This window comes from Etheostoma cragini, chromosome 23 (assembly GCF_013103735.1).
Source record: "Etheostoma cragini isolate CJK2018 chromosome 23, CSU_Ecrag_1.0, whole genome shotgun sequence".
Taxonomy (NCBI): Eukaryota; Metazoa; Chordata; class Actinopteri; order Perciformes; family Percidae; genus Etheostoma; species Etheostoma cragini.
The window spans coordinates 15,961,638-15,982,512 of record NC_048429.1 but is presented as its reverse complement, the minus strand read 5'-3'; the positions used below and the strand labels follow the sequence as shown (position 1 = coordinate 15,982,512).

The window sequence follows — 20,875 nt, the reverse complement described above, 5'->3', positions numbered from 1 at the left end:
ATTATAAGAAGAGAGAACACTGGACCTCTGCGTCCAGGCATAAACCTAAAGTAAATGTGCGCCTGCTCTACCCACAAGCCAACTCGGCCACTACCTTCAGATTTCTGTCTGGAACTTTATATTCTCTACTCTCAAGGAAGAGTGAAGGCATGCTGGGAGATGATGGAGGTCAGAGTGTGGACGAAGTGTGTGCTTATAGCTGAAAAGAAAGCAAAGAGGGAGCAAAAAAATGATATATTGTATTAGTCTTGTGCTTTAGTTTGAAAATCGATCATTTGTTTAGGTTTATCGTCCAGCAAACCGCATTATAAAGGATTTAATGGGTCAGTTTGTTTTTATTGTTTTGGAGATATAGTTTGAACATTTTCAACAGGGTGGATGTCTCCTATTCTGGGTCCTTTACACAGTGCAGTTGAGTCCTGCCAGAAGACAGAGCTTCAGTTTGTAGAGATAAGACACCAGGTTGGAGCTTCACTGCAGGGGAGATGAAACAGTGTTTTAGCCCAAAGGAAAAAGGAAGAAAGAAAATCAATTGTGGGGAAATGTCAGCAATGTGGACGGAACCTTCTGGACAAAAGCAGGTAGCAGAGAGAGAGCAGAAGACAGAAACGAATACAGGAAGTGTCTGCCATAACCAGTCTCTAAATGCTTCTGTTATGTTATACATACTTTTGTTCAGTCTTACATCCTTTTATGTTCTAAAAACGTATCGCTTTACAAGCCTTTATTTGTTATATACGATACATTATTCAGTAATAAACAGACAACGCGTTGTGAAAATATACAAACAGTTTCTGCATTTTTGGAGTAATGTTGATTTTAGATTTTCCAAAGTTTAAACCAATAGGCTATATGTTTAAAACACTAGGGATTAGGGAATAGTTCAACATGCAGCAAGATTCTTCTTGAATAATTCAAAATGGAACTTTTCATCAATGTTTACCAGATTTGCAGTGCAGCATTTTATAATCTGATAGTAAAGCCTGGATGTTGTGCGACTTGACAGAAGACGGGCTAAAGAAGCTCCAGTTTTAAATGAAAATAAGCAGTGGATCCCGATGCCAATTTGAACTTAAATCCTGTGTAAAGACCCCCTGTTCCATTTCTACTGGACCTAGTCAATTCCTCCTGGACCTAACACCTCTATTATCAGACACCGCTATTATTTGCGCCCGAGCGCCGAAAGTGGCGAAGGCCCTATTGGAACTGAAGGAATTATTATTATCTTTTTCCCGGCAAATGAGTTTTTTAAGGAACTTAACATATTCAAAAACTCACCAATTTTGGCGGCTGCATCAAGTCCGGTGAAAATTTATGTATTTTAAGGATTTCGGGAATAGGCGCGCAAAAATGGCTTTTTAGCGCCCCCTAAAAAATTAGAAGCCCCTGCAGTTTGTTTAATGTAGACTCACGAATCTTGGTACACACATGTAGCATGTCAAGACGTACAGAAAACCCCATTGGAGCCATACCCTAAACCCAACAGGAAGCCCGCCATTTTGAATTGAAAGTTCCAAATTAGTGTGATTTTGGCCATTTCCACATGTCGTACTTTAACGAACTCAACTTCAGATTTGGTCTGTGTTATTTTAAGATGTTAAAGATGAAAAGTTATTAAAAGGAAAGCTTTTCATCATAGGGCATGGCTGTGGCCATTTTGTGTGTTATGCCATTGAAACAGGAAGAGGGTGTAACTTGAGTGTACATTGTCCAAGTGGCTCAAAACTTTTCACGATTCATCAGAATCCAACCCTGAAGACACACACAGTACATGCCGATATTGACTCAAAGTCAAAGTGCCCCGTAGTGGCAACATGAATTAGGTCTCAAAGTCAAGGTGCTATACTTTAAGGAACTCTTCCTAGAGATTTGATCAGATCAACTTCAAATTCAGTCTGTCATCTAAAGACCTTATTAATGAAAAGTTATTCAAAGAAAAACTTTTCGTGAAATAGTGTGGGCGTGGCATGGCGGCCATTTTGAGTGTTTAGCGATGAATTAGAAAGTGGCTGTAACTACAGTGTACATTGTCATATCTGCTTGAAGAGGCCAGGCCTGAGGACATCTACAGGCCAGTATTGACTTTTGGCGATAGCGCCACCAACTGGCCACAGGAAGTCAGCCTTATATGACAAACATCATCAGATTTACATGAAACTTAAAATGTGTGGTCTAATTGTGAAGAGTCGCCTCCTATACTCTAACCATGCCCACTCACTCAGGCCTTAAACGGTTCCAATGTTATGGGGCATTGAACTGTGTAACGCAGAGTCTTGTGTGTGGTATCATTGAATGGTGGCGATTTGCAGTGTCTGGGTGCTACGCAAATGCACGGTCGCAAGGAGCTGCGTGCGCCCGTAACCCGGACGCGCGCAGATTATCGAGGGCCCGTCCAACGCTGCTTGAAGCTTTAATTATTTTGTTGTTGTTTTAAAGGTGGGATTTAAATATAATTATGTTTTTCTCATCAATTCATTTAGATACATGGTTAAATACTATGTTGTTTTATGTATCCTGCCAGCTAAACATCTACTGTATGTGTGAGGAGTTAAAGGGCCCTAGAAACCTCTTCCAATGTTAGTCCGTACACAGACATTTTTGTGACATAAACAGATGTACAAATATATTAGATATACATATATAAATACAAATACGCATAGTAGCTTGCACCCATAATGATGTCTAATTCGGCAGTGTGTTTGTTTGTTTCAATAACTTTTTTATACAAGGCACATTTATACAGGTGCGTATGGCCTAATGGGGGTGAAGTGAAGTGTTGTTTAGTGTCTCTGCTCACACTGTGAAGCTCTGACCAAAGAGAACATCTATTTAATTAGCTTTAGCCGATGAATTTAAGTCTCAAAAGGGCATGTTTGTGATATTGGACTAAAGAAAGTTAGGGATTTCTCTGCTCACTGTTGGGAGTGAGGAGTAGTAGGCAATAGGGAAACTTGGTGAAAGCTGAGTGGAGAAGCTATGGAGTTCCTTGAGAAAGGCGATAATGCATTATCTCTCTGACAGGGATGTAATGGGGAGAGCAGCTATAGGTGAAAAGCATTCAACTTTTGAGTGTGATTAAATGCATCCAAACAAGAACTGCAGAGGTTGTTTGAACTCATGCTGGTGCATGTGTGTGCACGTATGTGCATCTGTAGGGTTGGGTTTTGTTTGGATTTTAACAATTTGGATTTTAACAATTTGGATTTTAACAATTTGGATTTTAACAATTTGGATTCTTTGGTGTGTGGCGCATGGCTGACTTGTGTGCTTGCAAAATTAATTTGTCTTGCCCATACTGCCTAGACAAAACAAATCCCTTTGACCAGTCCACAAAAGATGTCATGTGTATTTGGAACCGATAAGCAGAACCGCAAGTTAATTTGTCTCTACAGTTGCTTGATTTTAGCATTTTGGAATCGGTTCTTATTTGGAACCCTGTTTCGGTTCGCAACCCTACTCTTTTGTCCTGTAGTTTCAAACAGCACGTATGTTTGGATTTGCGGCCTGTGTTCAAAAGCAGAGGGTCCACCACCGCCCAGTTGAAATGACATTTCATTCCTTGGCCGTCGAGGCAAAAGAAGAAGAAAAAAAAGGAGTCTGTTTCCATGGCAACGACAAGTCACTGCACAGTGAAAAATGTGGTGAAGCTGCGAAGGAGGAGCAGGCACACGGGGATCTCTAAAGATGGGGCTAATTGATTGGACACACACAGACACACACACAGAATCACACAAATGCTTGTGACCTCCTTCATTCACATTTATAAACTGCCTCAAGGGCCACTAAAGATGAAGGGTAATAGAGATGACACAGACAAACACTGGATTATCTCTTGTCTAGACACACCACACACACACACACACACACGCACACACAGAAATATAAAATGATGGTGGTGTTTCTTTACACCAGCTGATTTGTGAGTTTATCTAGTGAGGATCTATTGGTTAAGACTCATCTAATTTGACCTCTGCTGGTCTGTGATCAGAACCTTCTGTATTTCAACTCATCTCAGCTCTCGAACTTGTGGCCAGGTCATTGCCCTTTTCAATATGCAGACACAATATTCTTAAACAGGCAAGAGGAGGGTCCCCTTTTGTACTAATACTTGTTCACACAACTTAACAACAAGGTTTTTGTCCATTACCCTGCCCAAAAGCATAAAGATTACAAAGGTTCTCTGGTTTCCTTTACTTGAGCTAATATAGACTGAACTACAGTTTTAAATGTTTTTTAGGCCCATTGATGATGAGCACATCTTTCCTGTTTCAAAGGGTCTTGCTGTCCCATTTGACACATGAACGTAGCTATCTGAATACAGAAAACCCCATTCATATCTTGGCCGTACTGGAGACCCATCTGGATGCTACTGTTCTTGACACAGATATTTGTATTGACGGCTACACTATTTAAAGAAGAGACAGGAATAAGCATGGGGGTGGCATAGCATTATACAACAGAAATAACTTTCTGGCAACACTGTGCTCTGAGTTTATCTCAGTTGGTTTAGAATCTCTATGGGTAAAAGTGAATCTTCCTCACCTTACAAATGAACTGAACTGGAATTTAAGTAATGGTGATATAACGGATTTATTTTATTTCTTCTCACTGGTACAATTATTAAAATGAATATAAATGGATATAAAAGTGCTGATCAGCTGCTGCTATAGACCTCCCCACCTTACATAGGAAAGTCCCACTTTGGTGACGTATATATATATATATATACACACACACACACACACACACACACACACACACACACTACCGGTCAAAAGTTTGGGGTCACTTAAAAATGTCCATTGCACTCCATTGTAGACAGAATACCAGCTGGGATCAGGTGCTTTGTTTTTTAAACCAGGGCAGCAGTTTTCAGATTAAATTATATGCTTACATAATTGCAAAAGGGTTCTCAAATGTTTTCTCAGTTAGTTTTTTTAAATGATATCAGATTACTAAACAGAATATGCCTTGGGAACTGCTGATGATGGGCAATATAGATTATCATTAAAGATTATTATTAGTGTTAAAGATCAGCCACCCAATCAGATCAGCTGGTATTCTGTCTTTAATGGAGTGGTATGGAAATTTGTGACACTCTTTTGACCGGTTGTGTTTGTGTGTGTGTGTGTGTGTGTGTGTGTGTGTGTGTGTGTGTGTGTGTAATATGTATGTACTGTATAGATGTAGTGTTTTTTTCAGTCAGTTGATGTATTGATGGTTTGTTTGCAAAACTGATGACGATTTAGTTTTAGTACTCAGCTGATTTTGTTGGATGTTTTCCTGAGTTGTCAACAAGACATTCCTGACTTCAATCAGCATTAGCAGCAGTAGACCTAAAATGCAGTCAAAAAGATTTTGAGTACCAAAAGTTGCATAGAAATTGCAGTGAATTGTCTCCCTTGCAATCCAAATGAGTGTATATGGTGAGACAGATAATAGTAATTATAATAATTGTCTTGAATGAAGACTGTGGAGGTAAATAAAAACGCATTTTGCTCTTGCCACACTATGCTATGGTGTCAAGAAGATTGTCTGCTATAGCCTGACAGATTGCACTTTTCACTCTGGATCTGACACAGTGCACTGAGGCGTTTTCAGGCGCGTTTTAAGTTCTTAGAGAATGTAGTAGAAGTGTAAGCCGGTTAAAGTGTCTGGGATCCGGCCACAAATGAAACTGAATCCCCTCCCTCTGCCTGCCTGAAGGGGCTTTAAACTGGAGACTGGAGTTGACTCACAGCCAGCTGAACCCTACTCTGACAGCCAGTCTAATGGTGCATAACTTCCTGCTGTCACTGTGTGTATGTATGTGTGTTGTTTGTCTCAGCGTGTTATATTTTCTAGCACCATGTGAGTGTAACGCTGGTTGAAGTAAACACCTTTGTAATGTGACATAGCTCAGCAGTCCGGCCTGTAACAGTATTAATGCCAGTGTGGTACATGGTCAAATAGAAATGATCTATACAAATGGTTTTGAAAAACAAATGATGAAAAGCTAAAAAAGAAAAAAAGAAACAGAAAAAATATTCACTAAGAGTAAAGTAGATTTTGTTCTATTTCATATGGCAACATTATAGACAACAGCTTTTTCATTAAGATAATGGATAACACAATGTGATCTATGAGGATCTGTGACATCCCCGTTTTTGCCCTGCTCTTTTTTGGTTTTCCTTATAAATGTACATAATGTAAATTCATGAGATACTTATTTATATATTTAATAAAAAGACACTAAAAAGGTTAAGACATACAGTGCGTGAACATAGAATTTGTTAGAAAGATTTATTATTAGATCAAGACTTTTATCACATAATGTGACATTGTGTAGTGATTACAAACAGAGTGTAAATTGTAATTTCCCCACTGCGGATCAATAAACAGTATAAATTAATATAAATTACAAATTATTGATTAAAAGATTATTTGTGAATAGGTTGCAGTTTTAAAACAATCTCTTCATAAATGTCTTTCATTTATTTTGACTAAATATGTTTTACCTGGGAACCAGTCAAAAACATTAGTCCATATCTCACCAGAGGTCAAAAACTCCACAGCGTGCCTTTAAATGATACATCTAACCTGAAATCCACTCAGTGCATTGTGCTGTACCATTGACTGTAAATATGAATTGATAACTAATCCGGTTCTGCGAAGCACTGCAAATGTGGAAGTGAATTAAACCTGCATTCTATTGGAAGTCCAGCAACACGGGCGACACGTGCGGTTGCAAAAGGAGGTCGGTTCTGTGAGAAATTGACCGACTTCTCACTTGATTTATTACCTCAGTAAACATTTTCAAAATTACTTTATGGTCTCAATTGATAGTTTTAAGTCTCCTGCAACACAAAAGTATGTTAATTCTTTCAATTATGGTCTCATTGATTTTAAAATTGGCGATAAAGCAGGGGCTGTTTTTAGGACGTGGCTATGATGTGCCAATAAAAATGTGTAACGTAGAGTGTAACGGCAGATCTCCACAAACCAATGGGTGACGTCACACATACTGTGTCCATTCATATACAGTCTGTAGCTTGCAAACATTCTTATGTGTGTATTTAAGTGGCTAAACGTTTGTGACACGATAACCAGTTCTTCTATCAGCTACCCGTTTCACAGCAACAGGACAATTTCTGCACCCAATGTAGCCTTATTATGGAAGGCATTCTTTCATTTGAGGTTGCAGTGCTCACTTTTTTTTTTTTTAAGTAGAAAAGCTCACTTTTTTTGTACTACTATGCTCTCTATCTACATGTATTACACGGATAAATTCAATACAGTCTCTGAATGATTCCAAGAAAGGCAGAGAATGACAAACGTAACAGTAGGTTGATTCAAATCTGTAAATGCATTTAAAAAAACTCAGAGCACATACTAATAATCAAAGACGTGATGATGTTGAACAGTGAATCAGGGGATGGATGGTTTTCTTTCAGAAAGAAATTCATCTACACTCCATCTATTTTAACGTAGCTGGTCCCTTTTGTAGTCACGTTTTATAACATGGTGGCACGTCCCTTATAACCACTGTTATCCTCCTGCAAACGTGCTGCGACAGGCCTCAGTAGAAGTGAACTGTGACTTTGAGACTCCGGAGTTATAATAACTGTGACATATTTTCTTTTAACCAAATCTACTGAAGATATTCCGCCCATTGGGAATAAAACTGAAATTTGCTGAAAGTTTCCCAGTTTTGCTTGACTTTTGAGTTCAATGTGTGTAAAACCATAGAGGAAGACAGAGTATTCAGCAGTGACTTGAGAAAAGGTTGTTTCTCATGTCTTATAAATCCACAAGGAGTGTAAAAGTTTTTGTGTTTGCTCCAAACTTTTTTGGTTTGCTTTTAAAATCCTTCCAGTGTCACAGTCTGCTGTGTGTGAATGAACTGCTTTGTAGAAATGTTCCACAATTAGATATCAGATAGAATAAGAATGAAAATAATGCAATTAAGACTTGATAAGACATCTTAAGACATTATGTCCCCATAATAACACTGAACTCAATCAGTGACTCAGTTATTTGAAGTGGGGAAATTATTTAGAAGTACAACAACTGCATTATAGTACATGTGGAAACAAGTAACCATGCTTTTAATACTCTTTTTTTTTCTTTCTGTTTATCTCTTTTTCTTTCTTCCTCCCTGGTTCAGAAGCGGTGAGGGGTATCCCAGTACCCGGCGGGATGAATGGGAGTGGTCTTGGTGGGACAGTTCCCACCAGCCTCAGCGGGCAGCAGCTGGCCTCTGCCATCCCCTCACCCACTGCCGGCAAGTCCTGGCGCAGCAAGTCCATGAACCTTAAGCACAGCGCCACTTCGTCCATGTTGACGAGCCCCACGCACTCACCCTCACCCAGCCTGTCACCCAAGGCCTCTGAAGGCCTTCAGCCGCACGGAAGCGATGGGTCCAAAGTCGGGTCAGCCGGCGGTGGTGGACCCCAGAGGTCCATGCTGGAGAAGTTTCGCCTGATTAACCCGAGATCGGCTTCACGAGTGTCTCCGTCTGTGGCAGAGATGGCTCTGCAGGAGGAGGATGACCTGTCGGAGTACGGTGAGGATGGATTGACGCCTACAGGTTCGGTGTGCAGCAGCAGCAGTAGCAGTGCTACAGCCAAGCAAATGTCTGCCAAATCCTCTGCACCGTCCCTCACTGCACCAAGCAAGACTTCCTCGTGTTCCTCCCCCTCCACTTCATTTTCAAAAGCGTCTGCCAATGGCAGCAGGTCCATGGCCTCGTCCAAAGACAGGGAGGACAAAAGCAGATCTGGGAAATCTTCCAAGGACAGCTCCCCAGCCAAAGAGGAGCGTGAGTCATTTGCTGACCCCACCAAGAAGAGCTCCAAAATTGCCAGCCTCATCCCCAAAGGAGGGAAGCCTTCTTCTGGAAAGAAAGATGGCGGTGCCTCCCCGGCTTCCAGTGGCATCCCTAAGCCTGGACTAAAAGCTCCCTCCAGCTCGACGTCCAAGCCTCAGAGTCCGCCACAGAGCCAAAGCCAGGCTGCCTTAAACAGCAGCGGCAACATGCGGGGTGGAGACGGGGACAGAGCCAAGCTGACGAAAGGAGGGCAGAGTGGGAGTTTCTATATCCAGCGTTCTAGTGTGGCCCCAGAGGGCAAAAGGACCAACATGACCTCCTCCACCAGCACCTCAGCTCTGTCTGGGTCCAGTGGGATGCTGGGAGGAGGAGGAGGAGGTTGCGGCGGAGGAGGCGGAGGCGGAGGAGGAGGAGGAGTAGCAGCGCTCGGAGGGAACGGAGTAGTTCAGCTTCCTCAGCAGCAACATCACAACCACCCCAATACTGCCACTGTGGCCCCCTTCATGTACAGGTGAGGTGTGTGTGTGTGTGTGTGTGTGTGTTTTTTTGTTTTTTTTTGTGTGTGTGTTTGTGTGTGTGTGATAACAAGCAAATCCATTGAGCAAGGCTGTTTATTTCCAACTTTCACACTTTTTTCCCCAGAGAGGTGTATTGACCCTTTATCTATAAACCATTCAGTACCTGTACACATTCAGACACACATACGTAACATTCCTGGAGCGCTCGCAGTGATCAGCTGGCACCCCCCACTGTGCATCTTGCTCTCACATCCACATCTCTTCACATTCATTACAGAACAAATTACCATCCACTGCCTGACGCTTGCCAAAGCCTGATCCAAGGTTTCATCTGTGATGTGAGAATCTAGACATTTGCAGAAACCATTCTTCTATTCTCTTCGTTCAACTGGTGTTGTCTTGATGCATTAAGCTAACTCATGGTTCCCTGGCATTGCAGCCATGAGAGGTAGTGTGTTACTCGGCCCAGCAGGACCGGTTTTCTCTCTCCCTTCTTGCAGAGGTAAACCAAGGGGGGAAATATGGAGGGGTCGCCAAAGTCCATGGGTGCCTTTGTGCTCACAGAGAAAGAGAGTTAGGAATCCCATTAAACAAGACTTAATCCTTCACCCCTTCTCTCCCTCTGTTGTCTTACTCCTCCATTGCGAACAGTCAGCTCTGCCACATTGAGCTGTGCCTCTATTGAGCACTAACATTATTATTTTTTTATTCCCACACATTTAGCAGTTAAATCAGTTGCAACTATCGGCCCTGGGCCGATAGTGGATGAGTTTTGAAGATGGAAACCAAAACTGAAACTGTAAAAGCAGCCCACTCCATGAGTGTAGAAAGAAGTGAACCATGTGTGATGTCGCCAACAGTTTTTCTGAAGGAACATTTTGAACCCTGGAGTTGAGGTTTTCACTTGCTGTCATTTCTGTCAATAACTGGGGCTGGAAATACACAATGTAGCCATAGCAAGTGGATTTGAGGTTGAACATGCAAACATCAACCACTACAGTTATCCTAAACCTATCTCTCATTGATTTTATATGAAATCTTAAAAACATGATTAGTACTTACTAATCCTCACATATTAGCTATTAAATGTGCTGTGGGTAGGATTGTAATGATCCAGCGAAAAAATTGAACATCAACAACTTCTCAGTCCCTCCTCCCCTTTCTGCTAAAGCCCAAAATGGTTTTCTAAGCCCCTTCCCCTAAACGAGGAGCGGTGGTTGTTGCAAATCGCACTACAGGCGCTTAAAGCAGTTATTTTTGAACATAGGGTCAGTGAAAAAAAGTTAGTTTTATAAGTCTTACCTACTAAATCTTTAAGATGTTAATACAGACCTTGCAGTGGAAGCATTGCAATATTCCTTGACATTTGCCTCGTCCTCGTGACTCTTTGGGTTCCGCGTTCGCAGGCTCTGTGGGTCATTGGGGGCGACTCGCGCCGGGGAGGCTTGGAACGCATCATAACTGCTTACAGTTCTTACAAGCTCAAATGACATCCAGTTGCTGGTCAAAGTTCACCAAAATTGATTGTGCACGCAACAAATTTGTTGCCCCCTGATTGTGCTTACACCTGTGATCTTCTACACACCTTGTTCTTGCCTTTTGAGGTACAGTGCAGATTTATGTCACCCCTCTACCACTGAGATATGTCCTTGTGAGCATATTACTGTAGCCTCCATCTTTATCCTCCTTTTGCTATAAATGTTCTTCATCACCAGCTTGCAGGCAGTAAGTGTAAAGGCCTCCTGCTGTGCTGCAATTCACCAGCATTTTCAGCCCAATTAGCCATCGTTGCCTTGTTAACTTTCTCTTCTATGACCATTTTAAGTTGTTGCCTTTCCAGGTTTAATCAACCAGCGTGGTTGTTGGACGTTGCTGCAGTTAGTGTGCAGGATTGATTTTTGTTACCACCCCATGTTATCCTCTGTATCCTTCTCTGCGCTCATAACCTACACTGACCCGGCCATTTCAGAAACAGAATCAGCAATGATAGAAATACTGCAGTGAGGATTCATTCTAAAACCAGGAGTAAAGAACACATTAAAAACAGGCCTTATCTGAATGTTACAACCTTTTTAAAAGTGGCACACTCATTTCTTTGTAAATAATGATCTTCTAAAATATCCGTTTTCTTATTATGGGCACAAATTGTTGTGTGTAGCAGTTGTAGTGAATATCTCTGCGTCTGTTTTTGTGAATCCACTGAGGTGAGGGAACCTTGCAGGAAGAAAAAATAACTCTTTCACATGAGCTGAAGTCACAGGCAGTTTCTGCTGTTGCAATTGGAAGCCAATTTTTATCTGCAACTCTGCAGGTGGGTGGTGGTGGTGGTCCCCTGCGTGTGTGTGTGTGTGTGTGAGAGAGAGTGTTTGTGCGTGCGTATGTGTGTGTGTGTGTGTGTGTGTGTGTTCTGTTTATGGGAGAGATGAGTACTTTACAGTAGCTTGTGCTCTGTTTGTTTTTTTATGCAAACTTTACTTTGTATATTTCAGGATTTTCATGTGGGTGAAAGTGTTAATTTGGTAGCTTTTCATTGCTAGTGTGTGTGCGCGTGTGTGTGTTTCTGTTTGTGGTACTGTGTGCGTGTGCTTTTCATTGTGTTTTTATGTGTATCTTCTGTATGTCTGTTTTTGACATGGTTTTCTTGTCGTTCACTGTGCACGCGTGTGCGTAGGACTGTTATCTCATGAAGTGCCCTGGACGCAATCCTTTCTTTCTTTAGATCAGCAAACAAACAGTGGAGTGTGATGCAACTCTGGGTTGAGGAGGAGAAGCAGTTTATTTAACGCTCACACACTCTAAAGGATTCACAGAAAACATCAAATCGGAGACCGTCCCTTCCTCCCTTTAGAGGTTTCCATCTGTTGTGACTGAAACCAAAAACTAACTCAGAAATTCAAAACAATGTTCTTGTTTAACATCATAGAAACACAGACTGGAAGATGTTAGCTCAAGCAAACACTAAAATCTCTCTTTTACTGGATCTGTCTAACCCTTCAGTTCTGTCTAATGCATCTGCCTGACTCACTATCAGCCTTGTACTGTACAGAGTTACTACACAGACAATAATACGCTTTTAATATGATAATAGTTGTTATGCCATACCAAACTAAATGATGCTAATAGGACAAAATGATCAAATGATCTCCTCTTGAGAAAATTGTTAGTTTTGTGTTGTTGTTTTTTTTAGAATTGCATTATAAAACAATTTAAAACAATTTTGGAGTCTGTTATAAACTGTAGTCAAAATTAAATTTGATTAGTTGTCACCTGTTTAATTATTTGCCAACTATTTTGAGGACGTCGTCTTGTCCTCAAATGTGATCAACATTTTTCACGATTATTTGACATTTTATAGAGTAAACAACTAGTCAATTATTCAAGAAAGTAATTGTCAGATTAATGGACTAAGATGCAGCCCTAGTTAAAATAAAGACATTCATACACTTAAAGACAAAAATGTCCACTTTGAAACTCATTATAAATCACAATTGGTGATCCCACGGCCATTACAGCATACAATCTCTTTCAATCTAGAGCACTGGCTTCAAAGTTGTAGTTTTTACTATTTTCCACCAGACTGAGACGTTTTCTCCTGTTTACCCTGTGGGGCAAATACATATTTTCCTGTTTTCCACTCGGGGCATTGCTGCTGTATTATGGCCCACTCAGTGTTTGATGCAATGCATCAAATCAATGTTGTTAATTATTGACAAGTCCCAGGCTGTAAAATAGGAGCATTCAGGCGAAAACAACAAACTAACTAGCATTTAGAGGGTTGACATTATAAAAAATAAATGAAATTTTGGAAGCAATGATAAGGATTGATTTTGTTTAAAAAATAAAGGTAGAAAATAATATTAATATATCATTTCATGGCAGTCTTTCATTTTTGTCCTCTAAGGACACAAGAGCTACTGTTTTTAAAGGGATGCACAAGGGTTAGACATCTTTCCTTACATTGTTTGACTGTAAATAAATAAGCATGACAACGGAGCAGTAAAAACTCCTTCCATGGTTCTTTTGAAAATGACTGCAGTGGAGTCAGCCGTAGATATCTCAGCCTGTCTTTCTAATGACTATGTACTATTTGTTCTTTGTGCTTTCAGGACATTCTCAGAAAATGACTGCACCATGGTGGCCCCAGCAGACCCCTGCCTCAGCCCCACCAAGGGAGAGTTGGTCTACAGCAAGACAGCCAAACAGTGCCTGGAGGAGATATCAGGTACGCCAGGTCACACACACACAAACACACACACACACACACACACACACACACACACACACTGCAGCCTCTGCATGCATGATATTTCTCTGTGTAATTGTGCACATGCCTCTGGGCATGAACAGTGTCTCTTGTTATATTGGTCATGCATTGGCATATAGGGATTTAACCTCCAATCTGCTGCTCTGCATTTGTATTTTACTAATGTTGACTGCTGACTGCAATGCTGCTCTCCATGTACAGTAAGAGGAAATGTTTAAGTAATACAGTAGCTTTCTTTAGGAAATAGACATTTTAGGTTACATTTAGACTTTTGTATTGCATTATGGATTAACTGGTCTACCTAACATTTAAGGAAGAGCTGGCTGCAGGGTCTGTCAGTCTTAATGCAGGAAAGTTACAAGGTAGTTGCAGGATTAGGGAATTTTGGCTACTGCTGTGGATAGGTCAATATACTGAGTACATTACTGTACTCTACTAAGTGTGTGTGTGTGTGTGTGTGTGTGTGTGTACTGGGGGGGATCCCTGTTCTGCGCTGGTTTCACGTAGCGAAGGGAAAAGGTCAACGCTGACAGACGGACATAGGGAGCATCTGCAGCTCTTTGTTTCCATCCCTGTAGGCTGCCATCGTGTGTTACAATCCAAGCTTTGCATCACAGCCAGAGTGACACGTCATCAACAGCACACTAGGGGTGTAAAGGTACACAGATGCCACTGTTTGGTTCGTAACCCGGTTTAGGAGTCACAGTTCGGTGTGAGTTTGGTAGAGTGGAAAAAAAGCATCAGTTAGTTTTCATTTATTTTTATTATTTTTAACAGGCATTAGTGCAAAATCCTCTTGCTGGTGACTGAGAGCATTTTGCCCACTGGCAACTTTGGTATAGCTACTAGTACTACTTTACCATAAAACATAAGGAACATTTCAAATACTGACCACTCTCCCAAAAGACGACAGGTCACAACAGGCTATAAAACTGAAAAGCATTTATTAAATGATCTATGAAACCGAAAATACAAAATGCACAGCATAATACAACCTAAAATGTTTGCATTTGGAGCATTGTTTCAATTAGTTCCACCTTGGCTATATTAAACCATTCAAAGCACCCCAAACTCTTTGAGCGTATGATCCTGTTCCACTATGATTGTCACGACGCCTATACAACAGAAAGCTGCTGTTCAAATCATACTTTTTGTAAGGACCGCAAACGTCTTTATTGTCTTTTAACGACAGCCAGTGGACATCTGTGCAATTGAGCTTCTGGAGCTGAGAAGTCCGTGGCAAGGGACGTTTGACCAGTTTGAAGGAGTTTCTAACCACAAGCTTGAATTCCTGTCAAAAGCGGGTTGAGAGTTTAAACCAGGCAACACATAGTCACACCACAACCCACAGGCACAGAAAGATTCCATTGTTTTAATTGAAAAAGGAGACTTCAGTTTCAACTCATATCCCATTTTACATTAAAGATCTTGGCATTACCTGGCATTTATTTGCCAATATCTACTCTTTTGTGTCTGCTTTAAGCACCTTTCCATGATTAAGATCCTCCCCAAACGTTTTTAGAAGAAAATGCCACTTTGGTTAAAGGGTCAATATCCTAATTTTGAATGAAGGTCCATCCTTATGACAGAAATATACATAAAACAAACAACCAGCTAATTTAATGCAAAAAAAAGATGTCAAGCTTGAAGTGAAGCCATATTAAAGCGTCTACAAAGAGCAGTGTACACAAACAACAGCGCGTGATTAAAGGTTAGGGGATGTCAGGTCGGCATTGCATTCCAGACATTTTGCTTTGGTCGCGGCTTTTCCGTAGCCCGTCATTTAAAGGATGGAATTAGACTGCAGCGCGGACCGTTCCCTTTGTTTGGGGTCCATTTCAAACACTTGCTTTTTGTTGTTACACGTTTCATGGTCATTTCACATTCTTCGCCTTCCAGACTCTTTCTCCATAGAGGGGCTGAGAAAGTATATGCATACCGCAAATACCACATGACAACGCTAATTTTTTACATATACAAGCTCTTTATTCACATGTTGGTTCAAGCTTTTGTGAAATTATTTGTAGACAAGAAAAGAAAAAAACTGTTTAGGATAAGCTCTGATGTAGTTTTATTGGTTTGTATCTGTCTGTTTTGATTAGTAGCAAATAGTAAATTGTGAACGGCTGTTTAATAATATGTAGACGGGTCTCACACACACACACACACACACACAAAGGGAAAACCTTGATTATGGTTTCTGCGGCAACTGCTTCCAGTCCCTACTAGATGTTGGTAACTACGATTAAAGAATGTGTGGAAGACAGCTGTGACTAATAGCGACAGGCCTGATAAAGCTTTCACTGATTGATGGGGATATGTTGGTTCTGTGGTCTCATTGCTGAGCCATGGTAAGCTGCGGGCTTTCTGCTTTAGCACCTCAAGATAGCATTTAATTAAGTCGGGTGGCCGGCGCGGTGCAGCAGTGGCTGCAAGCTTACAGGTGCTGCTGTCCAAACAACTCCCTGTCACACGGCAAGGGAGAGATGGAGAGACAGAAAGTGAGAGGGAAGGATAGTGTGAGAGAGAGGAGAGGGTAATGAAGAGGATGGAAGTGAACAGAAAGTGAGAGAATGAGAGGGGATTAAGAGAAAGAGAGGGTGATAAGCACAGAGAAGGAGGGCTGAGAGAGAGAGAGAGAGAGAGAGAGTATATTGCAGGAAGGAATAAGCAAACCGAGAGCTATGCGAGCCCGTTCGCCGGCTTCGGCATCCGCTCATTCTCCGCTGTGAGGAGAGAGGCAGTGTCAGAGAGTCAGAGCGGAGGCAGGAGAACTGTGGCGGTGAGCTGGTAATTAAAGGAGGAACAGAAGGTGGAGGGAGTGAGATAAGAGTGAATGAAAAGAGACGTTTAATAGGGGAAAAGATAAGAGTGCGAGCACAGAAGGAAGAGAGAACGTGTTAGTGAGGGAAGGGAGATGTAGCTACTCGTTCATCCACGCCCCTGACTGTGGTGGAGGCATAGAAAGGAGCCAAGAAGACAAGGCAAAAAAGCACGAGGGCAGGAGAAGCAGTGGAATAAATAAGTGTGTGTGTCGGGCTCAACGCCTGACCAAGAGCATGGACTGGCTCAAGGATGGAGGTGGATTCTACCTACCTGCCTGAGAGGGAGTTTTCCTCTCCGATCTTTGCCCCATACTTGTTTTCACTGCCTGAAGCCTGGAGGTCATTCGGGAGGTGTGAGACGTGGGGACACATATCTCTGCCTCCGCCGTCCTCCGATTCCTCCCTCCCTCAATCTGCTCTTCTAGTGACAGTGCAGCCAAGATGTGAAACAGAGAGCTGCACACAGGTGGATCCACTTACATGTACAGTTTCACTCGCTGAGGCACCAGAGGCGCCAAGGCAGACATGAAGAGAGGAGCAGAGTTCTCGGTGTATCAGGGTGGCAGCCCCGCTCGGCGGCCTCCCCAGCCTCTCCCTGACAACCTCAACCTGCGGATCAAGCAGCGCTCGCTCACCAACCTGACCCTGCTCAGCGACAGCGAGCGGCGGGTGTACTCCTTTGAGCTCGGCGAGCCCCCGCCTCGTCTTTCGCAACCCCAGAACTCTTTGTCGTACTCATCCTCCACACAGCGGGCAGGAGGCAGCCTGCAGGGAAGCCCGAGGAAGGAGGTTGTCACAAGGGGTGGAGGTGTGCGGAGCATCAGGGCTCGATCCCTGTCACTCTCCCTCACCAAGGTGCTTTCTCAGTCCGAGCACTCCCTCATCCCGGTCCCTTGGCGATGCACAGGTGCAGGCGGGCGGCCACAGCGGGCGTCGTACAGCGGCCACCCACGGATTGAGCCAGCGCGGACGTCCAGGGAGGAGGGGGGAACAGACGAAGAGGGCAGCAGCGGGCGTTCAGATGAGGAGCCGGCAGCAGGCAGGGGTGGTGGGAAGCAGGCAGGCAGGGAGAAGGATGGCGGGTATTGGGCAGAGGAGGAGGTTTCAGGGGGGGGGCCGCGTGAGGGAACGGCTCAGCTGGATAAAGAGGTGATCCTCACCATGCTGGGCGACCTGGAGCAGGTGCTGCACACGCCGCCTCGCCCACGTAAGTCAACACAGTTAACAAATTCTAGGAAATAAGCATGAATGTGAAAGGCATTACATACTGTAGACACAAGTCATATGCGGATTCCTCCAACACAAAAGGATTACTATGACACCACCTTGACACCACAAATTAGAAACTTTGTACAGGGTGTAAAATAAAATATGTAAATGTGAAGTGACTAAGTTTTTGGTTGAGTTTAAAAATGCAAACTTTAGCAGAATATTGTGTCAAAGCAGAAAAAGCCTTCAATAAGCTGGTTATGTTCTTAATCCCCATGATGTGGAAACCTATTTCTCATGGCACACCATTAACATTTTAAGACATCATTTAAAAGAAATATGTGAAAAAAGGCTGTGAAAGCACACACACACACACACACACACACATACACACATACACACATACACACTCCCTTCCCTACTCAAGTAGCAGGCGTTTGAATTCATGGACACATTCTTTTTCATCACTTGCATATAACGCACACTCCCAGTATGCAAATGAGGCTTTCTGATGTGTGTGCAGCATTGTTCACTGTACTGTGAATTTTGCAGCTGGATTCTAACCCATACCTACAGGTACCTTACCACACCTCATCAGTAGCCCCATTAATGGCTAGCTTGGGAGAGCATGCCATGGAGTGAATGATGTGTGCTTTTGGAAGGAGCACCCATGTACAGATCTGGCTTTGATGTGAGAGGAGAGGGAAGGGGAATGTTCAGTTGATACTTTTTTTTACATAGATGTGACAGTAGAGAGCATTATTGTGACTCTACAGATAGAGCAAAGTCAATTTGTGCAGCATAGCAGGGTGAGCTTTGGCAATGGGCAGCTTTTCCTTTAAGCAGGTTGAGGCATGATGCAGCATAAAGAAGAAATACCTTGAGCTATAGATGATGGAAAAACAACACCTCACCCACGGTTGAAGCAGCTTTTATTACTTGCACCTCCCTCACTGCCTGTGAGTCACATAGCCAACATGATCAATAGCTTATTATTACAGCTGTGTGTGTGTGTGTGTGTGTGTGTGTGTGTGTGTGTGTGTGTGTGTGTGTGTGTGTGTGTGTGTGTGTGTGTGTGTGTATGTGTGCGCGTGTGTGCATGCATACAGGTGTTATTATATATTTTTTTTTGCCTACATGCATGCCTTCGTATGTGTTTCTATGTGTGTGTCAGAGATCTGTCCAGACTGCTCAAAACCCATTTCCATTTTTAAAGAACTCTTTCACCCCGTCAAAGTAGGCTTTCCAGCTGCTGTCGTGGCAGTTTGAGCGTTTAGCCTTAGGGAGCAGTTGTTGTTGATGCGTATTAACAAGCTCTCAATGTGCTGCAACGCCTGTTAGGAAACGCATTGTGTACCTTCCCTCCTTCCGTGCCCTTTTCGATCCTCCCCACAGACCCAGTTTGGCTGCTGAACAGCCTCACCGGGCCAAGAGCTGGACAGCAGCTTGAATCCAAATAAATGCTTTGTGGCTTCTCACCTTTCTGTAGTGTTGGATACTGAAGTGGAAACACCAGTGATAAGTGTATAAGCAGCCTCTGCGTTGGGATATTAGGTAATTGGGATTTAGCTACTCACATGTCTGCTTCTCTTCTTGATCCAACAAAACGGTGCTGAGCTGGTAATAGGTATTGTATTTTGGAATTATGAGTGTAAAGCTGCAAGTGTGCAAAGCGTTGGCCTGCACTCCCCGGTGCAGGGAAGACCTTTGCTCCTGTACCGCCGTGAATTGCTCACACGCTTGCACACAAAAAAACAAACATAAATGCACTCACACACTTTGGGTTGCTTCATTATGTTGCATAAAGTGTCCGTACGTTCATGATGGAGACTCCAGGGCCAGATCCCCTCATGTCACTTCTATAATGGGATTGTAATTGGATCTTTCTTGAAGGGGCCCTGGTTACAGGAGGAGAGGAGAGGAATATGGGGGAAGGGAAGAAGAAGAATTAGAGAAAAAGAGAAATTCAGATAACAGTGATGCTTTGAGTTTGTGGTAACGTTAATTCTTAGACTGGATCTCCTTTCCTTATGGAGCCGCAACACACTGAGAAATGGCAATATCATTTCGTTCTGGGCTTCGAAGGAAACTTTTTATCACTTAGTGTTGTGTCAGATGAGTTCCATCCTGACAGGAATAAATTCAGGGCCCGGGAGCTTGCGTGCATTGGATGTGAACACAATTTTGTCACTGTGATCAAATGTATTCCTTTTTCTTGTAAGTTTTGGATTCATTCATTACGTCAAACTGTACGTGCCTCATCGATTTCTAATTACTGACCACAGAGTGGAAAGCTGATATGAGGTCAGAGGTTAAGAACATGGGGCACCACCTCGGCCTCACAGCCTCAGTCTGTTTGCTCTGCAAATACAAAACATAACCTCGATTATACGAGACCGCTCTATACCCCGTGAAGTCATTACATAGTGCCCTACAGAATAATTGAGGTCATGTCTTGACTTAATTTTGAAGAAGATTTTTTGAGTGCAGACATAGTGTTTAGATCTTGCTGAAATTGTTAAGTCTTTAAACAATGTGATTGATGCCGCATTTCCTCTGCATGGTATGGCACGGCCTTACTCAACTCAACGTGATCTTTTGGGGCTTTCCATGAAGTGGAAATGAGGCATTAGACAATGACCCACTGATAGAACTTTTATTTAAAGTGCTCATATTATGCTCATTTTCAGGTTGAAAATTGTATTATGAGGTTATATCAGAATAGGTTTACATAGTTTAATTTTCAAAAAAACTCCATATTTGTGCTGTATTACATATTGCTGCAGCTCCTCATTTCACCCTGTGTGTTTAGCTCTCTTTTTTAGGTACAGAGTGATGGATCGCTTCTGTTCCACCTTTTTTGGGAGTTGCACATGCGCAGCAGCTAGGTAAACACTACAAGCCAGTTAGAAGCAGAGTATGAGGGCGTGCCATGCTAGCAGCTAGGCGAGCGTTATAACCAAGGGGGTAAGCCTCTCCTCTCTAATCATAGGTCCTACGACACTATTTTAATGCTATGTTAGCATCCCATTGACTGTCATTCATTTTGACGACTTTGACAACAAATAACTTTACATCTGAAGTGTTTCAAGACTCTATTTGTCCATTGTTTATTTCTAAAGAAACACAACAATGTATAAAAGGCTCCATCACCGTGTATCTCATGTTATGGCTCCGAAGCAGAGGTTTTTGTAAAAATAGACTAAAGATTGTCTCATAACCAAGCAACTTACCGCCGCGTAGTCGACAA

The 20,875-nt window shown here is 42.5% G+C and overlaps 1 protein-coding gene across 4 annotated transcripts in view; it reads left to right on the top strand.

Annotated features, from left to right (window-relative positions):
* The window catches only part of nav3 (neuron navigator 3), a 209,213-nt gene that overhangs the window by 111,074 nt on the left and 77,264 nt on the right, over nt 1-20,875 (top strand). For 2 of the 4 annotated variants that reach the window (XM_034864025.1, XM_034864027.1), the window contains exons 8-9: nt 8,147-9,320; nt 13,434-13,549. In XM_034864025.1, the coding sequence (XP_034719916.1) occupies nt 8,147-9,320; nt 13,434-13,549 (1,290 nt within the window). Of the gene's footprint in view, nt 1-8,146; nt 9,321-13,433; nt 13,550-16,227; nt 17,624-20,875 lie in introns of those variants that run through there. The other 2 variants (XM_034864026.1, XM_034864029.1) reach the window with 2 other exon arrangements.